Source organism: Fusarium graminearum, chromosome 2 (assembly GCF_000240135.3).
Source record: "Fusarium graminearum PH-1 chromosome 2, whole genome shotgun sequence".
NCBI lineage: Eukaryota > Fungi > Ascomycota > Sordariomycetes > Hypocreales > Nectriaceae > Fusarium > Fusarium graminearum.
This window is the reverse complement of record NC_026475.1, coordinates 157,143-177,291: the sequence shown is the minus strand read 5'-3', so window position 1 is coordinate 177,291 and position 20,149 is coordinate 157,143. Positions and strand designations below refer to the sequence as shown.

Here is a 20,149-nt window from a genome sequence, read left to right as displayed (position 1 = left end):
TTGTCTCGACACGGGCACCGTTACTTGCGCTCAGGTTTGAATTGGAACGGCAGTGGGACAAATTCTGCTGACGGCGAGACGTCGTTGGTTGGAAGCGTCGCCTCGACGGTGGCCTTGGTGGAGTTGCAGGAGGAGGAGGTGGAGGAGGAGCCAGTCCGAAGACAGATGTCGGTGGTGGTGCTGATGCTGGTGGTGAAGGAAAGGGGAAAGAAAAATGCAGTGGTGGCGAGGAACATGCAGGAGGTTGGTGATGCTGATGCTGATGCTGGCCAAAGCTGAGAGGTTGAGGTTGCTGGTGAGTTGATATTGATGGGTCGTCACCTGTAAAACCCTGATATTGTTGGGCGCGGTGATGCTGGTGGTGGAGATGGTTCTGATTTTGCGGCAAGCCAAGATAGTACAAGCTGGGATGACCCGGACGTTCGAGGCCAGGCGAGGACTGTGCTAATCTTTCGTCTATTGACGATGGGTTTTCCTCCTCGGGCTCTTGGGCTGTGAATGAGTCGACTGATTCTTGTCTGGGACTATCCGTAACGGAAGCTTGTCTCTCTCCTTGACCGAACCCAACACCAAAATGCGGGATCTGCAGCTGCCGCTGGTCTGGTGCGTGGGTGCCCTGATTCTGATCCTGATCCTCACTAGCCTGGTCCTTGTCTGTTCCGTGCTGCCAACATCCCTGCACCGAGTGGCGACCTATTTTGGTGGACCGTTTGACTGCCTTGTTGCCGAAGCCAGATGTGGTTGGCACGCCTGGGGCTTCCGGAAGTTGTTGCGCGTGCCCTACAATGCCTTCTCTGCCTTGCCGGGCTGGGTTCTGGCCTTGAGGTTGGGCTTGTGCTTTGGCGGTGACTGATGACACTTGGGCACTAGGGGAGGCTGGGCGAGACCCTTTGCTTGAGAGACAGGCTTTGTGTTTTGGTTCCAGCCCTTCTTGTCTTTCTTGTGACTCTTGGGCGACACGGGTTCTGGCTGGCGAGTCACAGCGCAGCCCGCCGTGTGCTAATGGATGATCAATGATTGCGGTAGCGGCCTCGCCGGACGTCGCGTTTTGTCAATTGAATTCAAAACTGGTGACCAGGCCTGTTGGGCAGTCTTTTGTGGATAGATGGTCCGAAGTACAGTTCTCGGTACTTGACTTCTATCCTATCAGTTGAGGCTGTGAGACGTGATGTACCGTTCGTGCGGTGTGACAGATGCACTGTAAGTCTCTTTCTTCGTCTTGTCCTATTCAGGAAATGAAAGTGTTCTGGCGTCCAGGTCACACGTGGGTTGTCCCTTGTTTGTGTCAAAGATCGCGGAATTGCGTCAGTTATGGAGTACTTTGGCTCAAATATCAAATTCTGAAAATCTGAAGGAAGGATCGATTCAATCCCGTCGTTTATTAGAGATCGAACCTGTCGCGGTCGAGATTAAAGCTCAAAACGGGCCACAACCTTGCCTGTCCCAGCAACGTAGAGTGTTTGAAGACAGTTATCGCCAGCCAAACAAGTTGCAATCATCAAAAGCACGCGCGGCAAATGATATCCAGCGTCGTCTCTGCAATGTCGTGAACAAGGCTATCCCTTGTTTTGACGATGCCCAATGACCACCCAAACCTTCTTCTCTGGTGTGGTGGTAAGATTGTAACAGCGATACGCCTGGTTCAAGTTACGATCGCCCGCAAGCGAAGCAGAGACACCTCGTACAGAACTTGAACAGGCGACATGAAAATCCCTTTCTCGCAAAGGATCAGCACCTGTGGTCTGGACTAGTGGTTCGATATATGTATGTATGTGTGTGTGTGTGAAGGAAATAGAAGCCGAGATATCGAAGCAATAACGTTGACAATTATGACGTCTTGCTTTCCAGGTTGAGAGTATAGTTTCTTTTTTTGAAAAGTGCCGCGTTCTGCAAAGCATGGGATCGATCACCTGGCTGGAGTGGCAGATAGTGGACGAGAAAAATGAGTGTCCAAGGTACCATTGTCACATCTCATCATACACTTCACACTGCTGCTTTATACCCTATGTGAAGTATTCGGAACTCCCAATATGTGCTGATTCAATATCGTGTCTTGACTTTAAGCGACACGTAGACAGATGGAGCTCACTGTCACTCTACTTTGCTGTTTGTCGCCCATCGTGAAAACGGTTGTGCTTCCGTTCCCTTACGAGCGTAATATTTGCTCTTGCCCAAATGTCTCGGGAATATTGGGCATCTACTTCTGGCTCCATGCTTCTCTATGCCTGTCACTGTGTTGTCGCTGAGCATGAATTGCAACTATGTATGCCGCCCACAAATGATAGGCAACGTGTTTCCGCAGCAGCATGCTTGTCAGATGTTGCTGGATTCCAACATTGCCTCAGCTGCATTTGAGCTTTTTGAGACCAATTCCTAGTCTGAGTGGCTAACGGTTGGCTTTTCGGGTGTGGTCTGGAGGGTGGGTTGGGTATCAATGCTTGCACCAATTGAAGCCCAAATTCTGCATCCAGGACCAGGTGTTCCATGCCTAAGCTTTGTCGTCCAATCATTGCTCGACACCAAAGTGTGTCAATGTCTTGGCACACCACCTAGTCGAAGACATGGTTACTCTGTCATCATGTTTGATACTCAATACCTAGGTACATCAGCAGATTGATGTTATCAGCATGTTTCTGGTCCCGGTGAGATTGATATTGGGGCATGCGTGAGCGAATATCATAAAAAGCACGTCGTAATTGTCTCTTCGCTTCGCTAATCCATTCGATGTACGCTTCGGTTGCTCGCATTACTTTATCGGCCTGCCATACCATCGGCTATTGACTTGTGTGACCGACAACTGCATCCTCCCTGGTATCTTCACTTGATTGTCTCCCCGGGGGGTTGGTAAATGTCCAATAGAGGAGAGTTGCCGTATCGCCACGGCTGCGATGGTTCAGTCAGACAGTCGAGGACTATTGTGGTGCAACTTTGTACGTTGCAGGACATGATGACGACGATTGTCTATGCAGTCCTGGCATTGTGTCTGCGCTCACGCTCAACCTCCTGAGCGTTTACGGAAACCCACATTGCCTTGACGGTACTGCCGATGCCTTCAATTTCCAGAACAGCCACGTCGTTATGTTGTCATTTCGAGTTGGAACCCTCGCAAGGGAGGCGGTAGGACTGGCCACAGACTGCATCTTCGACAGCGAAGACAGATCCGGATAGGTCAGGTATCTGTTCCCGTGGTGTCCGACCAAGTCAGCCAAACTTGAGCCGACTTTGACCTTGCTCGAGTTTACCTCCTCGACCACGTCTCGATGCAGTCCCCTGTGTCTTCGGTGCAGTGTTTCGTGTCGTAGATTGCCGTTCAGCGAATGTAGGGTTGACACGTTCCTCGTCCTGAAGATCTTTGGCCATGTGCCAGTCCTCGTGGCTCTGCAGCGCTTCTGGGTCAGCAAAATTGGCCTTGCAGCGAGAGCATTTGAGAGGATCGATCGATGATTGTTCGCCATGGTCTGTATCAGTACTGGGAGCGGTCGCATGCCGCGATGATACGGTAAACTGATGTGAGCTGATATTGGATCCATGGCGGGCCTCATGTCCATAATTAGTAACATAACTGAGGCTCTTTTCTGCGTCCTCTGATAGCGTCCGCACGGTAGTAGTTTTCTCATTTGGGGTAGGTGACTTGTTCGAGGAACTCCCATCGTGGTCCGTTGAGGACCTCTTGGCAAAGAATCTTTGAATGCCACTGTCCTCGACTCGGCGCTTCTTCGCGAGGGGCTCAGGGCCAGCAGAGGAAGGGCGACTCTCTGAATTGGACAAACGAAGCGCTTCTGCCTCCTCCCCTTTGACAAGAAACGCGCCGATGCCCATGTTGCCTTTGACACCGTCTTCAAATCCTCCTACACTAAGACTTAGATTTGCACATGGCCATACGCCTCTGCCTTCAGCAATTATCTGCGAGAGGAGATCCTTAGCTAGTTCGAATAGACACTCTTCATCCAGGGCCCTGCCTTGATGGATGGGGACTTGCCGCGATCGTACTTGACCCTCGTGGCGATGATGCAAATTCATGGTCTTTGGTCGTCTCTTGTTTTCTAAGACGCCCTCCTCTACTAGTCGAGCAAATATATCAGCTGCGAATATTCGCAGCCATCGCGTTGCTTGCTCCGAAGAATTTATGGTAGGGCGAAAGGACTTGGCCGAGAGCATCGATTTGATCTGAGTTCTTGGGTTTACCTCGCTGGTGTCGATACCTCTGATGGTGTTAAAGACCCAGAACCCTGTGTCGTGGCCAAGTTTCGCCTTCATGCTTGATAAAGGCACTTCCAGCAGCTCAGTAACATTCTCAGTATTGAAGGTTGACACAATCTGCTCTCCAAGCTTTCCGCCCATATTTCGAAGCTTCATGACTTTGAAACCGGCCATAAAAGCTGACACTGCCCGATTGCGCACAACAGTCTGCTTGTTAGGTTTCTTGTAAGCCGAGCCTAACTTGCTGAGTAGCTTGTTGCTGGCCACACCTGCTGAACATGTATAACCCAATTTTTGTCGCACCTCGGACCTCACTTTGCGGACAATTTCAGAGCCGATGAGGATGGCCACGTCGTCCCAGTCCGGATCTATCGCTTCTTGTTCCTCGTTCAAATCGATCAAGGCGTCTGTTTGCCAGTCGAGCGCAGCAATAGATGGTAGCGGGAGTTTCTCGGTAGGATCGTCATAGGGGGGTGGATTTGAGAGTTCTGGAAAGCGCTCGAGGAGGATCGAGCGAACCTGACTTGAAAGGTCAAGGAAAACCTCATCTATGCTTGCCTTTTCCACCTTCTGTACGTCAGCCGGCAAAGCATCTTTGATGCAGGCCAAGATCTTCCTAGACTGAAGTCGGTAGGGGTCAAGGGAAACCTTGTCTGTCACGATGTTGGCTGCGGCGTCGTCGCGGTATGCCCATTTGTCGTCGCCTTCTCTCCATGTGGCCACATGCTGGGCAATAAGCTCGGGGCATAGCTTCTTTGCTTCTTCGACATTGCAATGGCGTCCAATGCCATATTCGCGAGCAGCGTAGTTGACCGCGATGAGCCCTTGCCTGTTAACACGTTAGTCCAGTCTTGGTGCCGTTATCAGGTGCGTGTAGACGGTTCTTTCGGACTGTCACCCATAGACCCTATATAACTGCCAGGTGGCAAACAATGTATATTGCTTTGAGGGGCGGCGGTTCTCGTGCCGTCCGTTGAAAACGCAGTGACAGGTTTGATGACCAGCGTGTAATCGTGCAGAGGGATGCGGCGACGGAACCAAAACAAGGATGAGACGGAATACAGATGTTACACAGGCCACGTAGAAAGGCTAAGGTCTTCGAAAGGAAATAGGAAAGGTAAAAGAAACAATCAGATTTGACAAATTGGTGCTGGTGAAACTGCGCGTCATCACAGTACGTGATCAGTGTTGATATATCCGTAGGTAGTTCGATGATTTCCATCATGGCGAGTATTGAAAAAGGAGGGTATTATTCTACTCCTTGATCATGAACTCATCGTCTCGAGATCTTCTTCAATGACGATCCTCTCAGTCGGTAGGTGGTAACACAGCGCAAGCCTAAGCGAAAACGGGTTGCAATTGCCCAATCATGTTTGCATCCAGATGGCAAAATCGAGCGACAGACTCGATTCTCGGGCCAAAATATGTGAATAAAGATCGCAACAGGAAGCACGTGTGTTGTAATGCATATGGAGTTTGCAAGTGACGGAAGGAGAACGAAATTGTAGCATGCTGGCTTTGAATGAAACATTGCGCAAAAATATCCGTACTCACCATTGCTGAACGGCCAACGGCCTGTCTTCGGGAATCCCAAGTCGGACTATTTCACATTGAGCGTAGAAAGCATCAAGATCGATGTGGGCGATAACGCGTAGCGGGTTCGAAGTATTGGACGAAGCAAGCTGCGAGAACTGGCGATACGTAAACTGTGAGCGTCGCCAGCCACCTTCGTTCAATGGCGATGAAGCCCCAAAGGGACGATGAAGCGGAGATGAAGCCATCCAGATTTTTCGGAAGGCAGCCTATGTCTTAAAGGCTGAGTAACTCTTTTTGTAACATTCGACAGCAACAGGCGGCGTGAGGCGGTTGTTTTAACCGGTGTTTTTTCACGGGCTGTACTTCTCGTGTTCTTGTAGTCGGGTACAGCTATAATCGAGAATGCAGGATTTTCTTTCGGGTGCCTCGCTAGAAATGACTTTAGCTCCCTTGGAAACCTCGCAGGACGAGTGTAAAGGATGATGATCAAGTGCGAAATTGAGGATGGATTTCCGTTGACAGTTAACTTAGATGTTGTGAGCGAGTGGAAGGAGGAACGCGAGATGCAATAGGTTAATACTGCAATTAGAAAGCTCCACTTTCAGACGTCCTGCCTTTCTCCTTCAAAGGGAAGAATTGGTCAGTACAAAGAGGCAAATAGGTGATTCAGGCGGATATTCGAAATCAATCGTTCTGTATATACAAACCGAGTCGGTTCATCCCACGTTACAGCAGCGTTAGGACATGTTCTATTCTTTGTTAAAAGTCCGAGGTTGAATGCTTGCCCGCAGCAACGTCATTGACTCAGCCGAAGCTGTACCAGTAAACAAACTTCGTGATGTTTGTCTCGTAGCCTTGTAAATGATTATGGTAGAGTATTGCTACTTATAGGACTGGTTTAATACAACCTCGCAATTTCTATTTACCTCGAATTGTTTCACAGAACCGGGACGTTAATACAGAAATATAAACCCTTGCCTTGGGAAATGGGGTTAACCTAGACCTTCTTCGCATTAGCTGTGAATAATCCGAACTGAGGCACATCTTGCCTCTTTTCTTGGCATTGAACTGTCGCTGTTCCTGTGGAATATAAATATTAAACTACTCTACTCAGCAATTATGCGGCCATCCTGCTTGTTTCTCACTCAGCACCCTTCTCTTCTGTAATGTTGGGGTTTATGGATATATTGTTCATTTACGGCCTCATCTTGTACATACGACCAAAGCTCGTAGAAAATACGGGATCCCGTCCGCTCTCCCATAGTCAAGCTGCGAAGCGCTGGATTAGTAGTTGGGTCGGTGACGACCAGCGAATCCCCGGTGTTGTATGTTTTTTTGGCCCGGCGATGCGCCAATGTTCGCTGACATCTTTTTCTCCCACCTAGCTCATAGTAAATGTGGCTCCCTTCAGAGCAAGTCTTTCCTTGCCAGGTAAGGTACGTAGGTCGACTGTGAACCTCTTTCACGCAGATAGCACAAAATATAACTAGACGAATCACTGCGTTCCTTGACCTGTGGTATAATATGCTATGAAACAGTCCTTGATAGGACCATGGTGAAATAACAAAAAAAAAATTACGCGCTGAGTTGATGGCAACATCTAAGTTAGGTCTGTTTGCCAACTGATCCACCCCCTTTTAAATATTACTTATACGGTTCCTTTTCCGCCTCTTGTATCCCTCATGTCGAATACTGTAGTTCTTCGGGTATCTAACTCGACGTCGTCTCATTCGCACCCTTCTCGGCGTCCTCCTCAGCAAGTCCGTACCGCCTCTTCAGTTCCTCCACCAGAGGCCCAAACTCGTAGTCGCTTACCATGCTATCGTGACGGGTGCATGGGGAATGTCGCAGAGGCAGAAACCACTCAAAAATGGTTTCTCCCATGACACTCTTGAAGTTGTTTCGATATCCAACGTGCCAAGGGTTCTCGCCAGATTGCGTCTGTAGAATGGCGAATGTACGTTTGGCTCGTTGGTCCCTAGCCGCCATTCTATTTGTTGCAATAGAGCCAGCGCCATCAGATTGATCCACACCATTGGAGTGTGCTGTTCCCGGAGCCCTGGAGTCGTCCCCAGGGGGGGAAAGTGGGTAGGTAATTGTAGTGAATTGATCTGTTGATCGTGTACCGGTGGGAACTCGGACCGCCAATCGAAACGTTTGGTTCTTCCTGAACAGGTCGACATTGGTGATATTCTGAAAGACAAACCGCAAGGCTGTGACAGTCATAGCGATAGAGAATAAGCCGAACAAAGAACCGAGTGCCAGCCCGACAACAACACGACCTTCCACACTCTGGCCAGCGTTGCGGCGGAGTGTCACGACATAAGCGTTAGTAGATACGATTAGAACGCAATAGCATGCGCAATAGAATGTGAATTGGATAAAAAAGTTGAATGCTATTGACGCGTTAGCCGAGCTGTACCGAGTTTCGTGCATAGAGACGTACAGGTTTCCGAGATGATGCCTCCCATCCAAGGGCATACGTGGTCCATTTTGTAGACACATCGGCCGTACTCGCTCGAATGATGGGCCCGGTCAGGTTTCCAACTCCTACACTCGGAACACCATTTGGGCAGCCCATCACTCTCACATATGAATACATCCTTGCTGTAGAAGGCCTCGAGTCCAGGGCTATCAGGGTTCGTATCCGCAGGACTCCATTGTAGTGATTCGACGTCGCCGCCGTTTGTTGATCGCTCGTTTCGTTCTGATTCGGCAGCTTCCCTCGCAGCAGTCCAGGGCACAAAGCCAGTGTTGAATTGAATGGTTACGTAGCATCGGATGTAGGCGGCAACCATGAGGATGAAGAAAATGGTATAGAAGACAATGAGGACGATGGCGGTTGCTGTCTTTCTAATCTCTTGAATAAAGTACTCGACTGTCGATTGTTAGGTATGATGCTAATTAAAGGGATTGCAGGGGAGAACAGAACATACCGCAGCAATAAACCACAACATCATATGTTGCATAGCCAACAAGCATCAGCATAAAAAAGGGAAGCAAACGCGCAATCCATCGCGTGCCACAGCGCTTGCTGGTGGCCGGTCCTTGCATCTCATCGCTCCAAGCCCAAGTCCAGACAGACGAGCTGTCAGAGTCGATGTCTGTAGCTGGTTCTACAAGTTTGACAGGCAAAGATGAGGCGCGTGTTAGTACCGGTGGCGCGGGGTTATCAGTCCTCCTTGTGGAAGCGTTGGGTAAGGACCAGGAGCGCGTCAGTGTTGGTGGTGGTCGAGTAATAATGGTCTCATCTTTTACTACTGTCGCATTGATGGTTGTGTCGGAAGTATTACTTGCCAAGTCCAGCTCGTCCGAGCGGGCCACTAATACGTCGACGGTCATTTTAGTTGGATGTGTAATCCACACTGTACGTCCAAGCAGAAGTCGATATATCTGGTGAGGTCACGATTGTATGAAGAAGTGATTTGCTTAAGAACGAGGTTAGAATTATTAGAGTCATGTAAAAAGAAAATTCTGAAATATATATTCCAACACAAAAAGCTACAGATTTTACAGTTCATTGACTGAGTGAATATAGAAAGGCTGTTCAAACACTTACACAAACAACCTTTGGCTTACATGCAACTTTCAGCACTAGTCTACCTAAAAATGCGCAGAAAGGTTTGCAGGTTGACAAACAGGAGTTTTATCTCAAACGCTATAATCTGACTAGCTAGGTAGGATGATTTTCAAATAGAGACGTCCGTAACGATTGACATTGCAAATACTGTTTGTTGGGCTTCCTCAATGCGGGTAGATAAGTAGTACTAAGGTAGTCACTGCACTTGCAACCTGAGCAAAGGGACATTGGTCCACAACTACCTCTAAACTTTTGTGTTGTATAAACTTAACTACCTACCCCCTGCTGTATGAAGGATTTTACAAAGAACTTATTTGACCAAGGGCATAAACTCTATACATATTTGCGTTTATGACCAGCTCACTCGACTTTGAGAAGTCATCATACATACCTACTAACTTAGCTATCAGCCCCAGCAGTTAGCTGTGCCACACCCTTCAGTTCCTAATATGGCTGGATGTCTCCCCCAGAGCCGAGCTGCTCAACCAACAACGCGTTTAACATGTGGACATAAACTTGATTTGACTATGTTTAAATGTCAAATAACTATATCAGGAATGATTGGGTGTCAAGACCTACACTGAAAACTACTTTTTAGTGCCATCATATCTATAGATGAGTTTGAGGTGATAGAGAAGGCCTCAATTCAAACAATTGGCTGCTACTTGTTGTAAGTTTGCCTCGTTTATGAGATTAGTCCAGCAACTCTCGGGTTTTCAATTTAATTCTATGCTTTGTGTTGCTTGCAGGCCGTCGTTTGCACGCTGAAACATCATCGAAACAGCTTTTAAACTGCCAGAGCCCATGTCCATACCGCGATCCCCTTACTTTCAAAAGAAGTGCTCAGCCCCTTGAGACTCGTCACTTACTAGTAGTGATAGGGCTTGTAGTCGAGACCACTGGGGAGGACTTTAATCTCTTACATGGGCTCACGGCTGCTTCCTTGCTGACACGAAGTTGATCCTCCCCTCAGTGCCTTAATTCCTGCTAGTGCATCTTGTAGGGCAGGATAAGGGGGATCCAATAATCGCCTCTGTAATTGTGCAACAGGGATTAAGTCAATGAGTTGTCAATTTAGTCCAGGGGTTTCACGACACTACAACTGACAGCAGGTGTCCATATTGATGTTGTTGATGGGCTCACAGCCATCCGACTATTACTTACTTCCCTGCCCATCTTGCCAAGGCACAAACAGGTAGACAGCCTGCAGTTGAGTACCTACTACCTACTACCTACCTCTAGGTAGTACCTACGGAACAGCCCAAGTGATAATTTCCCTTCTCAGGCATCAAGTATTACCTCGAGGCATAACGTTTTATTTGATGTTCAGGCCTTCCTTCTATGGTCTATGAGGTAGTAGGCAGCCATCTCATGCACTCCAGCATCGTCAGGCCACCTTGGGTACATATTGTCTACCTGACCTGTATTCTGTCCGACTTAACCGTCTCTCTTTCAAAACTGTATTCTGTCTCTGCCACCTAAGCATGCGAGATTGCAGCTCTCTAGTCGGTTTATGTAAACCCGGCCGAGACAAGCACTAACTCGCCAGTCTTCCTTCGCCTAAGGGTATGCTATAACTTGACACAACCTTGGGCATATATCGGTAGACGATTGTTAGACCCGATACGATGACCATCTCGCGCAAAATATAGAAGGACAAAGACCGACAAGGAACCCCAGCCTTGTGTGCTTGACGACATGGCTTGGGCACTGGGTTTCAACCTGAGAATCGCCTCCATCTTCAACCACGAATATGTATGCCCAGCTAAACAAGATGCGACTGCAAACACCTGTGTGACAACCTCAAGGCTCAAACGACGGCGCACCATGAGGCCAAAGGACCACTTCGCGCCTCTTTCCAGCAGTTGTACTGTTGGTTGACGGTTTACTCAAGCCAAGATTCGGCTGGCAGTAGTTTTTCCACATTGATTTGCATATTAAGTAGGCTTATCAATTGGTGTGTAGCAAGGTAATCTTTGAAAAGACGTATAAGTTCAGCCGAACTTCCCCTCGTTTTATCTATCCTGCTCAGAATCTTCTTATATTTTTGCAATTGCTCTCCTCTCTTCCTTCCACCATGTACTGACTTCTTCCAGGTGGACTTTTACTTGAACGGAAACATATGTTTCGACCTTCCCCTGGCACTATAGATGATCATCACCATCGTTCTTAGAACGGAGGGTTTCTACCTCGAAAAGTGCCCTCTAATACCGGACCGGCCGAAGAGAACAAAGAGAAACATACATGATTATATTATTGCACAACATTGTCAATAAGAAATGAACCTCACGGGAACACTACATAAAAATGGTGTGATCTTGCACGAAATCTTCGACAAGAGCGAAAACAACTTCACTTTGCTTCCGCAACTTCCGGACTGTGTTACGAAACCAAAGAGGAGAGTATTTCTGCTATTGACTAATCTTACTACACATCCTCGAGTACTTCCGCAGATTCTGCCTTATTTTTGCGACCCATGCAGAAACTCTACTGTCATGTTTGACAAGGTACTTAGGCATCATGGGTGCATTGGACTATACCATTCAGTTGAGTGATATCCTTCTACATGAGATGCATATCTTTATATTGACATGTGACACAGTGTTTCTACAGTCTTGAGCGCCAGAGAATATACACTTCTAAGCCTCGTTTCCACCACAAGGAAGGTGACAACCATCACCTTTGAGCGATCTCGCATAACAATTGCTTATCCGATACCGGTCATTTGCAGAGTCTCATGGCTATAACCAAGGCCTGCTTGTTTGTTTGAACACCCCCCGCCGAGAACCCCCTCGCCTTGATCCCTTTTCTTCATCAGAATCTACAATATACACTCAGTATTAAACAACAAAGTGTTGGGCGACGGCTGCTCAGCCATGGTTAGCTCTTAGGAATGCCCCGCTCCAACCCCCGCCTCGTTTTTGGCAACCCACTTCAAGACTTGCAACATCGGAGAATAACAGATGCGCAAAATCTCAAACGAACCAAACTTTCAGTCGGTCCAAACGAAAATAACATTCAAGGCAGTCCGGTATTGCAAGTCCACACTATTGCTGTTCTTGCGTATAAGCTTTGAGCTCTATATTGGGGCTGCGCAAACTAGTAGGTATGGACAGCAACACGGGGTTGAAAGACTCTACTGCGCACTGACAGTGCTCGTGAAAATAGGCCAGTTGAGTTGAAAGAACCGTAGGTACCGCCTCGTACTATCATGCTAAACACGTGGGTCTAGATGCGGATGTTGGCAAGCAAGAGTCATTATTGCTAGACACCTTTCAAACATGCTTAACCTCGCTATTTGGTCAGACTACGGCACACATATGACGGTCAACATTGGTTCGAAACCATGACGCTTTCTACTGGCAACCATATTTCATCCCTCAAGCTATTACCACTGGGTGGAGCTTCTTTCGACTTCCACTCATGTGCCGCCCTTTGATAATGCACAGACGCGCGCAGTGCCGTTATCCAACTCATCGATTCAACATGTCGTTCGTTAAGCATGGGATTGGCCTCTAACAAGGTCCAATGGTTCCTGTGATCGTTGAAACACTTGTTCTCACTCCATCATTGATTTGCTGTCGGAGCTTCACCAGGATCGGCTTCGCCATGGCGCATAGACCCAGAACACACACAATCACAGCTCTTTCAACATGCCCGACACCAAACGATTGTGTTTTTCTGCGCAGAAGTTTTTAAACGACGATTGTGTGCCAGGCGCTTGATGGATTTTGCAAAGGTAAGGTTTGGTTGCCTCTGTTGGCACACATCGTGTCTGTGAATCACAATTCGCCTGGAAGAGGCCTTGACTATCCTTCAGATGAAATCATTTTACTTTTATAAATATTGAAGGATATCTCATTCAACGATGATATTATTTAACAACTCATATAGCATCTTTAACACGTTACATTGACTGCGATTGTACCCTTCTTCAGTCGAAAACACAGATAAACCATATTTTACTCTTTTCTCAAATACCGCCCATCATGGACACCACAAAGTTCTGGAGATGCAACAACTGCTACGCTGAAAACACTTTCAACACTGGGAAAGTTTGCCAGAACTTCCCATGTACTTCTTATTACGACCCATCATGTTTGACGTATGCTGTCTCCGTCAAATGATAAGCGTTGCAGTGAAAGACAATGCCAACCAAGACACATGGAAACGGGAATATTCGCTCAGGGAGAGCAATTCCAAGGGAGATATCTCATCTCCAAGTAAATGATGGCTTGATCACTCGACATCACAACTTTGGTACCATCCGTCGCCACATGGGCCACTCTTGAGATGACAGAAGCAGCGAGAAGGCCCAACACAGCAACTTTTCTTTCTCAATCAAGGCGGTTTCGATGTCTTTTGGTCTACAGCATACAACAAACGGCACTGGCTATGATAAAAGTTTAGATAAAACGATGGAAAACGGCACATCGACCTGACTCACGTCTGAAGGGAACAGACAGGATATTGAACTACAATGATCAATCATCTTGTCCTGGACCTTCTTTTGTTTTCACAACCTCACACTCTCTTGACGCCCTTTCAACACTTCACGTTCTGGCCGGGTGTTGTTGGGTAGATGTATTTCTCATTTTGCTCTTGTTCCTTTTGCCTTCATGTTATAATAATATGGCGATGCTTTTCATCTCCAAAGAGAGCAGCAACCTTTTGCCTTCATGTTATATTTCACTCGTCTTTCCTTTGTGTTTTGCCTCTTGTTTTGCTCTTTCTACCATAGATCCCCTCTATCTCATTTGTTTATTGTTTTCTCACTATAGACTTCCAGCATCATTAGCAGCATTATAGACAACTGATCGAACTATACAAACTTTCGCTGCTCTTGTGAATTTACCGTCTGTTCCAACGGACTTGAGTTTATGTATTGAAGATCCAGTACATGATAGCGACCAAATATCCCATATGCATCACGGCATAACCGGGCTTTTATACAGCGCCTTGCCTTTATGGGCTAGGGATTAGAACTGCAGAATAGTATCTCTGTCTTTACGCTTAGGCTTTGCAAATGCAACAAAGAAACGACAGGACATCATCGGGTGGAAAATGACGGGCCACCTAGTCTTTACATGAGACAATCGCTACCTGAAAACTAAAAACTCTGTCGAGTTTATAATTGTGACTAATAAGGCGCACTCGCCAGTTAATTCTCGCATACCTACTAGCCACAGTGCTAAGTGGTTGATGTGCTGAGGTGTAATATTTTCTGGTTGCTGCCATGTGCCTTCCAGAAGATAAGCAAAAGGTTCTACCTACCTATCTAGGTAGATAGTATCAAAGGCATTGCGATGCAAGTAAGACAGGACAGGGCTAATGTGCACTGCACTGTTAGTTGTGCTGTGTCACCTACCTGCAGACACTCATGGACTGCACGTCTGACAAGATTAGGTAGTTGAGGCTCTTCCTCACTGGGAGCCCCCCTGGCCCCTGTCTCCCCCTTCCTCATCAATTTCATCCTGCACTCCTGATATTTTTGTCATATCATCTCTCTAGGCATCTTCTCTTCCAACCATGTTCTTAATATTAAGTACATTGAAGTCGATCCACTTCTTCTCAGCCCCCCTCCCCCCGGGTGTTATGCTTTGGGGCATCAGAAGTGACAGGAAGTTAGCTCAAATCACAACCTAGTCTCCCAACTATGTTGAAATAACACACACATACACATACAGACTATTTCTCCAGAGAAGCGACAAAGCATACCCGTGGCCGGCATCAGTCTTGCGCTTGTTACGGACAAACATACATCTCACCAAGCGTTCCAACATCTCTCCTGTTTTTGCGTCCCTAGATACTTTGCAATTGCTCATTACCTACCTAGGTAGACAAGTTGTAGTCTAGTGCTCACAAGCGTAATGCACGTTTGAGTCTCATCTTACCTTTGCACATTGACAGCATGAGCAGATAGCTCCAAGTTGACTTGCTGCCTTATTCTCGCCCTGTTTCACTTGCAAAGAGACAAAAGAGACCGTTATACACAAGCACAAAGGATGTTTGGTAGTAAGATTGTATATAAATGTTGCCTGGGCCGATGCTCATTCAATACCCGTACTGTACACCAGTTACCAACCAAGGAAATTCATCCATTACACCATAATCGCAGCGAAAATCAGAAACATCATTACAATACTTGATTGATAAGGAGGCGTAAAAACTAGATACCTAAGCAAAGTTACATGTGTCCATAGCAGCCAGACAGCCAACTAACCAATTCCTTGTACCGTACAATGCTAAACCTCCCTTGTTGTACGCCTGGGCGCCCGCAGATAAATAATAGAAGTAGTGATACCTAATGGCGGGAAAAGTGTAGCGACTCCAAAATCCATATCCCCTCTCTCACTCCTCGTACCTGATTCATTAATGGCTTGGCCCAAAAAATGCAATCCGCGTCCGTCAGAATGCCTCGTTTATCTGCAAACGTAAATCTCCATCTCAACGTCGTCATCTCTTTTCAATACTTCAATCATCAGCTGCCACCATAATCTCAGCCAATTGAGAAATGTTCATTGTCGTTCGAGGCATCGGAGTTGGGAACGGCTTCCTTTTGATGCTACCAATTTTGGTCGTAGATTTGGTGTTGACCTTTTTTACCGAAGCACCCTTTGCTTTGCTTGCTGCAACAAGACCAACGTTTGATGCTCGCCCAGCCGCTCGCTTCTGGGGCGTTCTTGAGTAAGTCTGGATAACGCGCTTTGTGGTCGTCTTCTTAAGAATGGCTCCTGCCGAGACACGTTGCTTTGCGGGTGGCTTGGAGCCCAGGGCTGCCTTCTTTGCAGTCGCTGCAACTGTCGAGACACCCTTCTTGATAGCACTCGCTGCGCCTTTGGCAACCTTCGAACTGGCATTCGAGATGGCTCGCTTCACTCCCTTTGCAGGCTGGACCTTGCGCTTCTTAGCATTGTTGCCACTGTCGGCCTCGTCGCCAACCAGTTCCTTGAGCTTGCGCTTGCCAGCTTTGACGGCACCCTTGACTGCATTCTTGAGGTCCGCCTTGGGCTGCTTGACTTCGCGCGGCTTAGGACCAAGGACACCGCGGCAGTTGGGTTCACCGCAGAGGCATTTCTGGACATTCTTCGCCGAGAATGGGTCAAAATTGTAATCGTAGGTCAGCTCATCACCTGTCATGATGGGTTTATCGCCAGCAAACAGGGCCATTCGCGGCTGTCCGGAAACGATCCATTTAATCATTCTGCAGTTGGGATTGCAGCTGTGATTCACGAAACGCGCGATGCTTCCTGTAGTGGCGTCTATGATCATGTTTTGATCAAAACTCATGAGATAGTAGCACTTTGCTTAGTTAGTGTGACTGTCCAATCAGAATCGAGCGACGATTCAGAAACTCACCTCGTTGTCTTTATAGACCTCCGTCATGCGGCGCTCACACTCCTCCTCGGTAATGATTTCACCAGCGTACTCCATGATGATTTGGTTAGGCCTGAAGCATCGATTGCTTCGTACACCGTATCCACGGTCCGAGGTCTTGATCACCTCAACACCAACTCTATACTTTCCGCCCCGGTTTCGTCGTGCTGTCAAATTCGCGAACGCACGGTTGGTGCAATATTTCTTGCCAGCGTTGCAATTCTGCTCATCGCATTCATACAGCATAATTCTGTTTTGACAACTCTCGCCGCAACCATCTTCTGGCTTACAGACACACTTTGAAGAGTAGTCGTGGAAGTGGGGCGACTTTCTCCAGTAGTCTTTGGATTCGCCAATAAAGCGATCTAGAATATGTTAGAACCAACTTTGCAATTTCAGCATCAAACTTACTTTTTGTCATCTTCTTCCACTCATCGGGCTTGGGCTGACCTGGAGGAAGAGGATGGCAGACTTGATAGGGGAGTTTAAAATCGCGACCGTCAATGAGAGTCCGCAGGCCAGTGAAGATAGGCATGGGCATAGTCTTGTTAACGCGACCGTTGGGGATAAGATCGGGCACTTGGGCGATTGTCTTCTTATCTACGCCCGATAGTGCCTTGATTATATCGGTGGGAGTATCCTGGCCCGCATAGAGACCCTTGACAAGGTACTTCTTAGGTTTGCGATTCCTGAATCTATTCATAGGTTCAGGCTCGGTGTCCTTGGGTTCTTCAGCGGCTGGTTCGGGTTCAGACTTCTTTTTAGGTGGTGGCGCGGGAGCTTTGGGGTCGACGAATTTTCCGTTAGACCAAACACTCTGGATCACGGGCTTTTCGTCAATATGGGAAAACTCCTTTGTATCTTGCAGGCGTCTAAGCTCGCGTGATAACGGCGTCTCGGACTCCAAAGATTTGCGACTCCGTTTAGTGACCTTTGACTTTTTGTTGACGGGCGTAACCGCGGCAGGCGCAATGGTACTGGAACGACGCGTTGAAGGACGCTTACTTGGCAATTCCTCCTCCAAGATTCTCTGGCGACGAGTGCGCGGCGAATCGAGTTTGCTGGCTGACTGTGTGACTCCTAGCGCGTCAATGCCACTTCGGACTGTTTCGGGTGTTGCACCTTGAGCAGGGCTTGAAGATGTTGAGCCATAGCCGGGCAAGACTGGGCCAGAAACAGTTCGTCTTCTTCGTCTTCGATCCGCTACAATGTCACCTTTGGCGCGTCGCTTTCCGTGGCCGGCGGTACCACTCAATTGAACCAGATTATATACAGGAGCGCTCACGCGGCTGCGGCGAGAGCGTGTTGGGGCAGGCGGCGGCGGTTCGGCGAGGCTGATGGAGTCTGTAGGCTCGATCAGGTTGGATGTGGTAAGCGTGACTTCAGGAGACTCGATGTCGAGTGCAACATGAACGACATCGCGCTTGGGCGATTCGGAGTGAAGACTGGCTTCATCGGCAACGGTAGTAGGAGGCGTGGAAGTCGCTGACGCGACATTAGAAGAGGAATCGTCCGTGACGCCTACCTCGAAGGCGCCTTCGGAGGTCAAGACGAGTGCCATATTGGCAAGGTAAGAGGTCGTCTCGGATGTAGTAGACTGCTTTGACGCGAGATGTTCAAAGACGGAAAGTCATTCGGGTTCTAATAAAAAAAAAGCGTGAGAAAAGAATAACTCCGAATTAATTAAAGATTGAGAAAAGAGAGAAATAACATAAAAAGTTATGGTTGATAGAGTTTCAAGAGAGGAAAAGGTAGAACGTGAAGGATAGAGGGTGTCAAGAGGTAAATGGAGTTGAGAAGCAAACGCGGCGCGCTCAGATGAGAGTGGGATTGGGAAGGAGAGAGTGGGCGACTAAGGCCAAGTGCGAGTGGATGGTGCTTCCCCCCGCGCGCGCCAGTCCAACCTAGACTGGTCCAGGGCAGGCAAGAAGAACCAGGTCAAGGTCAAAGACTGCCCGGGCAAGAGGCTTGGTACGTACTCCAATATTTGGGAAGGTAGGAACGATAACAGCCGAAAAAAGAGGAGTAAGGAAGGATCGGATTTGACGATCAGAAAGAGAATGCGGAGAGAGTGTTAAGTCGACGTGCGAGGTTGGTGTAAGGAAGTAGATAGATATTGAGATTGAGATATGACATAGGTAGGTACACAAAGGAAGAAGAGAGATGTATAAGTACCTTGTTTAATAAACGTGACGGGGGTGTGAATCAGTCTTGGATGATCCAGAAAACGCGTATCAGCGATACAAGTAAACAACAAGAGTTGAGTTGAGATGCTCAAAGATGAGTTGAACAAAAACTGTTGTTGGCTCCTGGTCGCGTCGTTTGGTTGATGTAAGGAAAAAGTGGGATAAGTGGCCGGGCCAGATCAATACGTGACAGGCAGTAGCAGGAGAGCAGGAGAGCATGAAAGCATGAAAGAAAAGGAGGGGGTTATAATGAAGAAAAAAAGAAGAAGGAGAAGTAAAAGCGTTATAGCGTCCAACAGTGGAGAACAAGGTCTCGTGCGTGAGTGCAATACACAGAATATAACCTCTATGTCTCTCGGCGGTGCAGTCGAGATGTAGTTGTTAGGAGGATGAGAGAATTTGGAGGTTGGAGGAGAAACAAGGGAGTTTTGGTTTGTTCGCCCCTTAGGCCTACCTAGGCTGAGCTGAGCTGAGGCAGGGAGGAGTACAATCGACAATTGGATGCGAGGATGAGCATGGCTGGCCGGCTGGCTGATTTTCGAGGTAAGGCAAGGTAGGTAAACGCGAGTTTCCTAGACCGAAACCATATGGACCGCCTGAGACGAGATGCGCAACATTGCTTTGGCCACAATAAATGCAATCTGTTCGCAAAACCATTCATGGTGTTGGAAAAATTGCATCTGTTCTCATGGCAATATTCAAAATGCGATTCCACTTATTCAAACTCTACATTGTTCGAGTTACAGGTCCCCTCTCGAATGTCTTTTGCCTCGTGCTTGCTTTGCCACCTGGCGCCTTGACGATATCTGACTCAGATATCACTGCATTTCGGAACAAGAGCTAGAAGAAGTTTTATCACATAGATCCAGTAGAAAGGGCACTACAATATGGATACAATATATCGTTCGATGAGTTTACAGTTTCGCTGGTTGCATTGCCCAAGATAGCCTCGTTCACCAACCGCTCGGCTACTAGAGAGCTCTAAGTCGTATTTGCCAGCACAGACTTGACTATTTAACAAAGAAGCAATACTCGATGTCCATCAAGAGTAATTATGCCCGTTCCCAAAACAAAAAGTCTAGAATTCTGCAAGTTTCTCGTGAGTGACGTTGCATTGCTCAGGGGCCAGAGCGCGAGTTACCTCCGAAAAGGGCGGGTACTGAGGCTCTCACGGACTGCCAAACAACCAACTACCCACTAGGAAGACGGGATTAAGAACCTGCGGTTGTTTGTGCAAGTTCTCCAATAATTCAGTTTTATTGAAAATATA

General features: G+C 47.7%; 4 protein-coding genes and 1 non-coding gene across 5 annotated transcripts; 2 read left to right on the top strand and 3 right to left on the bottom strand.

Moving 5' to 3' along the window:
* Window positions 1-574: 574 nt before the first annotated feature.
* FGSG_13270 (uncharacterized protein) lies at window positions 575-1,585 on the top strand (the record flags this gene model as incomplete). The annotated part of the gene is made up of 2 exons (XM_011321486.1): window positions 575-845; window positions 1,233-1,585. The coding sequence occupies 2 exons, from the start codon at window positions 575-577 to the stop codon at window positions 1,583-1,585; spliced, it is 624 nt and encodes a 207-aa protein (XP_011319788.1).
* A 1,616-nt stretch (window positions 1,586-3,201) lies between these two features.
* On the bottom strand, window positions 3,202-5,981 carry FGSG_08914 (uncharacterized protein; the record flags this gene model as incomplete). Its single annotated transcript, XM_011321485.1, has 2 exons — window positions 3,202-5,029; window positions 5,755-5,981. The coding sequence occupies 2 exons, from the start codon at window positions 5,979-5,981 to the stop codon at window positions 3,202-3,204; spliced, it is 2,055 nt and encodes a 684-aa protein (XP_011319787.1).
* Window positions 5,982-6,952: 971 nt separating this feature from the next.
* On the top strand, window positions 6,953-7,068 carry FGSG_20045. Its single transcript, XR_892999.1, has one exon. It is a non-coding gene; the product is annotated as a 5S ribosomal RNA (ribosomal RNA).
* A 378-nt stretch (window positions 7,069-7,446) lies between these two features.
* FGSG_08915 (palmitoyltransferase PFA5) lies at window positions 7,447-9,078 on the bottom strand (the record flags this gene model as incomplete). Its single annotated transcript, XM_011321484.1, has 3 exons — window positions 7,447-7,949; window positions 8,183-8,614; window positions 8,673-9,078. The coding sequence occupies 3 exons, from the start codon at window positions 9,076-9,078 to the stop codon at window positions 7,447-7,449; spliced, it is 1,341 nt and encodes a 446-aa protein (XP_011319786.1).
* Window positions 9,079-15,470: 6,392 nt separating this feature from the next.
* On the bottom strand, window positions 15,471-18,254 carry FGSG_08916 (uncharacterized protein; the record flags this gene model as incomplete). Its single annotated transcript, XM_011321483.1, has 3 exons — window positions 15,471-16,492; window positions 16,676-16,860; window positions 17,105-18,254. The coding sequence occupies 3 exons, from the start codon at window positions 18,252-18,254 to the stop codon at window positions 15,791-15,793; spliced, it is 2,037 nt and encodes a 678-aa protein (XP_011319785.1). The 3' UTR covers window positions 15,471-15,790.
* Between the last annotated feature and the right edge of the window lie 1,895 nt (window positions 18,255-20,149).